General features: G+C 52.2%; 1 protein-coding gene across 1 annotated transcript; it reads right to left on the bottom strand.

The window, feature by feature from the left end:
• Positions 1–662: 662 nt before the first annotated feature.
• On the bottom strand, positions 663–8,413 carry FN3KRP (fructosamine 3 kinase related protein; the record flags this gene model as incomplete). Its single annotated transcript, XM_025363496.1, has 4 exons — positions 663–1,979; positions 2,225–2,347; positions 5,972–6,054; positions 8,314–8,413. Coding segments are annotated over 4 exons (645 nt in total), but the record flags the coding sequence as incomplete, so codon positions are not given.
• Positions 8,414–9,257: the final 844 nt, after the last annotated feature.

Genomic DNA, 9,257 nt, shown 5'->3' with positions numbered 1-9,257 from the left:
CAGCTGGGAGGCCGACACGGGTTGATTGCCTGAACTCAGGAGTTCGAGACCAGCCTGGGCAACATGGCGAAACCCAGTCTCTACTAAAAATACAAAAATTAGCCAGCATGGTGACACACCGGCTACTGCAGCTACTCGGGAGGCTGAGACATGAGAACTGCTTGAGCCCAGAAGGTGGAAGGCGGAGGTTGCAGCGAGCTGAGATCGCACCATCGCACTACTCCAGCTTGGAAAGAGTGAGACTCTGACAGGCAGGGCAGGGCAGGGCAGGGCAGTTGGGTCAGGCATGGTGGCTTAGGCCTGTAATCCCAGCACTCGGGAGGATTGCTTGAGCTCAGGAGTTCGAGACCAGCCTGGGCAACATGGTAAAACCTCGTCTCTACTAAAAATACAAAAATTAGCTGGGTGTGGTGTGCACGCCTGTAGTTCCAGCTACTTGAGAGGCTGAGATGGGAGGACTGCTAGAACCTGGGGGTTGGAGGCTGCAGTGAGCTATGATCATGCCACTGCACTGCAGCCTGGGCAACAGAACAAGACCCTGTTTCTAAAAACAACAAAATCACTAGTTGTGCCTGTTTATTGTCACAAAATATTATTACAAAAGTTTTTCAGCAAACAACTAACTACTGAATTACAATAAATGAGAGAAATATACAATCTTGTACATTATTGAAACCACTGAAAGTTTATTCAAATTTTTGCGCAAAGGATTTATTAGCATCAATGCCATTCATGAAATATTTCTCATTACTACAATACTGAAGGAAGGAAAAATATTAGTTCAGCACGTATTTTACTGTTGCAAAGGAAATGACAACTCAGCAAGCTTTAGAAAACGGCAGAGATGGGGTCATAACAGAAGCAATGAAGACTCCTGGATTTACCCACGGACACCCTACGGCCAGCGGCTTGGTCTCTCCCAGAATCCGTTTACAGACTTGCTCAGCCTGTGGCAGAGCCCAGGGATCATGCAGGAAGAAGCGGGAATATGCTTGATTTTGGAATTGGTCATTTTAAGATGCTTTTAGTAAGATGGTTTCATGTCTACGCCCAAGTCTGGCCAACCAAGAAGCATCCACGTAGACAGCTCAGAGACACTCCCGTACAGAAGAGCAGGGAGGAGCGGCGGGAAGGTGCCCTGCGAGCAGCTCAGAGACACACAGCTCAGAGACACTCCCGTACAGAAGAGCAGGGAGGAGCGGCGGGAAGGTGCCCTACGAGCAGCTCAGAGACACTCCCGTACAGAAGAGCAGGGAGGAGCGGCGGGAAGGTGCCCTACGAGCAGCAGTGCCCAGGAGCGCCAGCCACCTCCCTGCGCACCAGACACCCTCTCCCGCCCCACGGGAGATCACTTAGTTTCTCCACCTTGCAGCAGCAGTGGGGCTCAGAGTCATCCACACTCCACACATCCCTGTGTTCACACCCTGCCTCCAGCGCGGCTCCCTCTACCTACAAACCCCCACAAAGTGGTCAACGCTGGGATGACGAAACCTTTCCTCTCGGGTATTATATACTTTGCAAGGCTTGGAAATAAGCTATTGCGTTGGTCTAAAGCTACTCCGGCCATGTGAAGAAACAAGAATGTGCCCTGAAGAGGACTGTGGAGAAACCTCTGAGGCCCCTTCCAGAGCAAGGCCCACTCACTTGACCAGATTCCTCATGATGTTCAGGGAGGACCCTCTGTACCCCGATCCAAAATGATTCCAGTGGTTCAGGTAGTGAAAGAGCTGATACAACTGAAGGCGCTTCTCGAATCCTGGGGCCTTGGGGATTTTGCCGTGGTAGGCGGAGTAAAAGGAGCTGCTAAAGCCCCCAAACATGCCAGCTATTGCCAGCTCATATTCCGAGTGGCCGTAGAAAGAAGCTGGGTCAAAAATGACCGGCCCAGAGGAATCCTCTGCTACGTTTCCGCCCCAGAGATCCCCGTGGAGTAAGGCTGGGATGATCTGCAGATCACGGAACAGGTCAGGGATCTTTAACTGCAGGGAGGAAAATGGAGCCTCAGCAAACTGATCAAAGCATGCACGAGGAGTGCCCATGTTTCCCTAAGCACCACTCCAGGTGCCTGCCCCCAGCCCAGGCAGCAGCGGATAGGACACCGCCAGGCACCCGCTTCCCATCCAGAACCAGACTCAGAGGTGGCCTCACCTGCCCTGGCACCTCCCCGACCTCAGGCAAGAGGGGCATGTGGCAGGTGCTGGGCGTGCAGTGAGGCCCCGCTCACCTGCAGAGCAGACCAAAGCTGGAGGGCCTCCCTGTCCCCAGACTCCTTCTCCACCATGTCCATCTGGGGCTGAATGCGCTGCCGGGCATAGAACACAACCCAGTCCTCCTGCCAGTCATTCACCTGCACAGTAACAGCAAAAGCAAAAGCAGAGTTCACTGGAAAATGCCAGAAGTGAGGGAGAACTCAGCTACCCACAAGGATCTGAAAGTGGAGAGGGCTGCAGGGGCGGCACGTGGAAGGGGTGGCAGTCACAGGAGACTGAGGGGGGAACCACATCCCGGGGGGAACTGGAGTCTCATGGACATGCTGAGACCTCAGATCCTATCCCAGGAGCAGTGGGAAGCATGGAGATGCTTCAGGATCCGCTCTGTAGCCTTCCAAGAATGAAGAGGCTTCTAGAACATTTTCTTTCTTTCTTTTTTTTTTTTGAGATGGAGTTTCGCTCTCATCACCCAGGCTGGAGTGCAGGGGCGCGATCTCAGCTCACTGCAACCTCCGCCTCCTGGGTTCAAGCGATTCTCCTGCCTCAGCCTCCCAAGTAGCTGGGATTACAGGCGTCTGCCACCACGCCCGGCTAATTTTTTTGTATTTTTAGTAGAGACAGGGTTTCGCCATGTTGGTCAGGCTGGTCTCAAACTCCTGACCTCAGGTGATCCACTCGCCTCGGCCTCCCAAAGTGCTGGGATTACAGGCGTGGGCCGCCGCACCCGGCCCTACTCCTGCTTTCTTTACATTGTTTTGTAGTAGCTGACAACAGTTCATCAGATGATGCACCAGAACTTCACCCAGCGGTCCTCTGGATTTTCCTTATCATAGTACCAAGAGTGGTGCAGCAAATACCCTTGTGTCTGTGCCATTTTGCATACGTGTCAATATGCCTGTAGAATAAACCCTGAAGGATAATTACTGGGTCAGAGCATAAGTCCATTTAAAATTTTGAAAGAGGGGCCAGGTGCAGTGGCTCATGCCTGTAATCCCAGCGCTTTGGGAGGCCAAGGCGGGCAGATCGCTTGAGGTCAGGAGTTGGAGACCAGCCTGGCCAACATAGTGAAACCTCGTCTGTACTAAAAATACAAAAATTAGCCGAATGTGGTGGCGGGCACCTGTAATCCCAGCTACACAGGAGGCTGAGGCAGGAGAACTGATTGAACCCAGAAGCTGGAGGTTGCAGTGAGCCAAGATCACACCACCACACTCTAGCCTAGGTGACGGAGAGACTCCATTTCAAAAAATAAATAAATTTTTTTAAAAAATTTGAGGCCGGGCGCGGTGGCTCAAGCCTGTAATCCCAGCACTTTGGGAAGCCGAGACGGGCGGATCACGAGGTCAGAAGATCAAGACCATCCTGGTTAACACGGAGAAATCCCGTCTCTACTAAAAAATACAAAAAACTAGCTGGGCGAGGTGGCGGGCACCTGTAGTCCCAGCTACTCGGGAGGCTGAGGCAGGAGAATGGCGTAAACCCGGGGGGCGGAGCTTGCAGTGAGCTGAGATCCGGCCACTGCACCACTGCACTCCAGCCTGGGCGACAGAGTGAGACTCCGTCTCAAAAAAAATAAAAATAAAAAATTTGAAAGGGGGACGGGAGTGGTGGCCAATATCTGTAATCCCAGCACTTTGCATGGCTGAGGTGGGAGGATCACTTGAGGTCAGGAGTTTGAGACCAGCCTGGGCAACATAGTGAGACCTGTCTCTACAAAAAAATTAAAAATTAGCCAAGCGTGGTGGTGCATGCCTGTAATCCCAGCGACATGGGAGGCTGGAGCAGAGGATGGCTTAAGCCCAGAAAGTTTGAGGCTGCAATGAGCTATGGTCGTACCACTGCACTCCAGCCTGGGCAACAGAGTGAGACTCTATCTTTTAAAATTTAAATTTAAATTTAAACTAAATTTAAAATTTTTTTGATAGGCGTCGCCAAGTTCCTCTCCATAAAGATCGTTGCCCCAAGTCACACTCGCGTCACAGGGTGCCACAGTGCCTGCTCCCTCGTGCTCTGGCTGGCACACATGCAGCACACTTTTTGGTCTTTACAGGTTCAATATGTAACAAAAGATATCTCACTGTACTACTTTTTACTTTTTATTTTTTTCTTTTTCTTTTTTGAGATGAAGTTTCACTCCTGTCACCCAGGCTGGAGTGCAGTGGTGTGATTTTAGCTCACCACAATCTCCGTCTCCCAGGTTCAAGCAATTCTCCTGCCTCAGCCTCCTGAGTAGCTGGGATTACAGGCACCCATCACCACGCCCGGCTAATTTTTTTGTATTTTTAGGAGAGATGGGGTTTTGCCATGTTGGTCAAGCTGGTCTCAAACTCCTGACTTCAGGTGATCTGCCCGCCTTAGCCTCCCAAAGTGCTGGGATTACAGGCATAAGCCACCATGCCCGGCCCAGAACATTTTCTTTCTTTCTTCATTTTTGTGAGACAAGGTCTTACTCCATTACCTAAGCTGGAGTGCAGTGGCACGATCTCGGCTCACTGCAGCCTGAACTTCCAGGCTTAAGCAAAATCCTCCCACCTCAGCCTTCCAAGTGGCTAGAACTACAGGCCCGCACCACCACACCCGGCTAATTTTTTTGTATTTTTACTAGAGAGGGGGTTTCGCCATGTTGGCCAGGCTGGTCTGGAACTCCTGGGCTCAAGCAATCCTCCCACCTCAGCCTCCCAAAGTGCTGGAATTACAGGCAAGAGCCACCAGGGCTTTTTTATATTTAAAAAAAAAAAATTGTTTTTTTTTTCTGCTAAAGCAACTGGCTAACATTTCCTCTTAATTTCCACTCACACTGGAGTACCGAGGCCAGAGCTGGCTGACCTGCCCCGAACCTGTGGGTCACTTCTGACATCTGTCCAGACAGCCCCTCCCCATACAGTGGTGACGGGAAAAGTCACACGGAGCCCCGTTGAGAAGGACCCTGAGAGAGGACATCCAGGACACAGGTGCTCACCACCCAGGAGGGAAGGGAGACAGACACACAAGACTGGAGTAGCACAGGATGCCAACATCATGCATCACGCAGTCATGCGCACACACGTGTGCACACATACACACATGCACACACGTGTGCACATATGCACATACATGCATGCACACACGCACATGCATGCATACACATATGCACACACACGTGCACACACATAGTGTGAGTACAGCCACGAGAGGAAGGGGCAGAGCTGGCTAAAACCCCCACAGAGCAGGCAGGACCAGAGAGCACCACTCCCCGCCCCTAAGCAGGTTTCTGGACAACCTTCCCCATTTCAAAGTCTTTCTACTGCCCCCGTGCCCACCAGGAAACCCCGGAAGTTTTCTAAGTTCATCTGTATCCTCCTCCCGAGGATAGGACGGGAGCCCTATCCATGCCACACGTGCTGGGCATCGGGCAGCACTCCCCAGGCTGAAACGTGGAGGGAAGCAACCATCAAATCACACAACCAAAAGCTAACAAACCCTTGTCATTGCACCCTCTTTGAGAGTTTAGTATACCTAAAACAAAACATTTGTGAAATTCCCTCATTTTTACCCACCTGGAAATCCAGCTCCTAACTTGCTGCTCCTCCTCCGTTTCTTCATGCTTACCTAGCATATTAGGTGGGTCAATCTCACGTCAACCTCTCAAACATCAGCAAAGAAAAAACGGTGCAAATACTTTTACTAAAGCTCACAAAAAAAGGAAGGGGGTGTGTTCCCCCGACCCTTGTGTCCGAACTGCTGACCTGATTGTGAAATAGAGGCGAACGCTGTGCACTCACCTGGGGGAGGTATCCACAGCACGTCACCACGTCAAACCCAAACTGGTCCACAAAGGGCCGTTCCTCCTGCCCACCTCCTCTCCCTTGCAAGCAAAAGAAAAAAAAGAAAGAAAATCAGTTCCAAGGAATCCCAGCGCCCGCTCTCTAAACTGAGTCACCTTCAGACACGACGTCAGTGAGCACCTACCAGCTTATGCCCCTGCCAGAGACAAACAGGGCCTGGGTCTCCACCAGCTCACCGAACACCCCGAACAGAGCCTGCTCCAGCAGACGTCAGCATCAAAGACACTGGCTGCTCCCAAGCAGTGGCACCAGAGGACACGCACAGGACAGGGAGCCTGCGGCACCTTAGAGGACCTGTCTCGCATCCCAACAGGAACCAGAGGACACGCACAGGACAGGGAGCCTGCGGGCACCTCAGGGGATCTGTCTCGCATCCCAACAGGAACCAGAGGACACGCACAGGACAGGGAGCCTGCGGGCACCTCTCAGGGGATCTGTCTCGCATCCCAACAGGACACGCAGGGGTGTGGGGGAGGACCACACTGTGACAGGAGAAAAAAGAGGAGGATGTTCTTAAAGAGGAAAAAGACACTTTGGGAGGCCGAGGTGGGCGGATCACCAGAGGTCAGCAGTTTGAGACCGGCCTGCCCAACATGGTGAAACCCCGTCTCTACTGAACATAGAAAAATTAGCCAGGCGTGGTGGCAGGCGCCTATAATCCCAGCCACTAGGGAGGCTAAGGTAGGAGAATCGCTTGAACCCAGGAGGCGGAGGTTGCGGTGACCTGAGGTCACGCTAATGCACTCCAGTCTGGGGAACAAGAGCAAAACTCTGTTTCAAAAAAAATAAATAGGCTGGGCGCGGTGGCTCAAGCCTGTAATCCCAGCACTTTGGGAGGCCGAGGCGGGTGGATCACAAGGTCAGGAGATCGAGACCATCCTGGCTAACATGGTGAAACCCCGTCTCTACTAAAAATACAAAAAACTAGCCGGGCGTGGTGGCGGGCGCCTGTAGTCCCAGCTACTCGGAGGCTGAGGCAGGAGAATGGCGTGAACCTGGGAGGCGGAGCTTGCAGTGAGCCGAGATCGCGCCACTGCACTCCAGCCTGGGTGACACAGCGCGAGACTCCGTCTCAAAAAAAATAAATAAATAAAATAAATAAATAAATAAATAAATAAATAAATAAAAAATAAAAAATAAAGAGGAAAAAGAATCTGCCCCCAATCGATCAGAAAGGATGGCTCTCAGTGGCAAACCTGGTGCCATGTATGTCAAATAAACTACTGTGCTTTGAAATAATCTCATGCAGGGCGCAGTGGCTTGTGCCTGTAATCCCAGCACTTTGGGAGGCTGAGGTGGTCGGATCACCTGAGGTCAGGAGTTCGAGACCAGCCGGGCCAACATGGTGAAACCCCATCTCTACTAAAAACACAAAAATTAGCTGCGCGTGGTGACAGGCACCTGTAATCCCAGCTACTTGAGAGGCTGAGGGAGGAAAATCGCTGGAACCCAGGAGGCAGAGGCTGCGGTGAGCTGAGATTGTGCCACTGCCCTCCAGTCTGGGGACAAGAGCGAAACTCCATCTCAGAAAAAAAAAGAAAAAAAAAGAAAGAAAAAGAAAAGAAATAAGCTCACTCCTCTGCAGTCTCCCTAACTCAAGAAAAATCCCAATGGACTACACTCCGTAAGACTGGAGGAAGGGGCAGGACAGGCGACCTGGGGGGCCTCTCAGTGGATCCTCACCACACAGGCAGCCTGGGGGGACCCGTCATGGACCCTCACAGAACAGACTGCCTAACAGCACGTCTCGTACAGCAGCCCCTTGGTGATCTGTTCCGATCGTCAGCTAATCTGCCCACATTTACCACGTGGGCTGCGCACAGATTCCAAATGTCAGCAGATTACAATACCGGAAAATTCCCTCAATCCTGACAGTGCGTTACGCTCTAGAAAGGTCAGACACGATGGCTGTAATTCTGAGCCTCAAGTATGACTGTTTTACAGGAACAGACCCTGTGGTCCAAGCTCTGGCTTTTTATAGAAAGCCAGAGAGCCTGTGCTTACACTCTTCCCGGGAACGAGAGGTAAAAGCAACTGGAACACTAGGCGCATCTCGCGTCCAGCAGATGTTTGGTCTTTCAAATGCATTTAGGACACAACAGACGCATCACATTCCCCGTGTTCAGTGCACTGAGATGCGGCTCGAGCCTGACGTTCCCTTGCTCTGGCATCAGCCCACGTCCGACCCTCCCATGGCTGCTGCACGGCCCCACCTGAGCCCACCCTGGCTGAACGTCCTCCTCTAGGCAGGAGCACCCACGGCCCGCGCAGTGCCATACCCACTGTGCCCGCCTCTTTCAGGAGCGTCTCTCCACGCTTCTTGTTCTCAAGGTGTAAATCGGCCAGCTGGGCTCCAAGCTTTGCAGCATGACTGTCAAATCAAAAGGCAGCAACTAAACAGACGATACACAGAAAAAGGCAACACACCCACTGCTCAGTCTCAGGACACACAGAGAGGGTCTGTTTTTCTTTTCGAGACGGAGTCTCACTCTGTCGCCCAGGCTGGAGCACAGCGGCATGATCTCGGCTCACCGCAAGCTCCACCTCCCAGGTTCAAGCGATTCTCCTGCCTCAGCCTCCTGAGTAGCTGGGATTACAGGTGCCTGCCACCACACCTGGCTAATTTTTTGTATTTTTAGTAGAGGCGGGGTTTCACTGTGTTGGCCAGGCTGGTCTCAAACTCTGACCTCAAGTCATCCGCCCACCTTGGCCTCCCAAAGTGCTGGGATTACAGGTGTGAGCCACCGTGTCCAGCTAGTAGGTCGGACATTTTGAGGACCGAAAGTCGGTTCTGGTGAAGCAAGAGGGGGATAAAGGTGTTGATTATTTGATGATCTTTCCCAGCCTCGTCCGAGTTTGCAATGGGGTTTTTTTTTTTCCTCTCTTTTTTGAGACTGAGTCTCGCTCTATTGCCCAGGCTAGAGTGCAGTGGTGCGATCTCAGCTCACTGCAACCTCTGCCTCCTGGGTTCAAGTGATTCTCCTGCCTCAGCCTCCTGAGTAGCTGGAATTAGAGGCGCCTGCCACCATGCCCAGCTAATTTTTGTACTTTTGGTAGAGATGGGGTTTCACCATGTTGGCCAGGCTGGTCTCAAACTCCTGACCTCGAGTGATTCACCCGCCTCAGCCTCCCGAAGTGTTGGGATTCCAGGCGTGAGCCACCGTGCCCGGCCCGCAGCAAGGCCTTTGGTCAGTATCTCACTCTGGGAGATTCCTCTTGCTTC

This window comes from Theropithecus gelada, chromosome 16 (genome assembly GCF_003255815.1).
Source record: "Theropithecus gelada isolate Dixy chromosome 16, Tgel_1.0, whole genome shotgun sequence".
In the NCBI taxonomy this organism is placed as follows: Eukaryota; Metazoa; Chordata; class Mammalia; order Primates; family Cercopithecidae; genus Theropithecus; species Theropithecus gelada.
The sequence above is the reverse complement of the archived record's forward strand: the minus strand, read 5'-3'. Positions and strand labels throughout refer to the sequence as shown.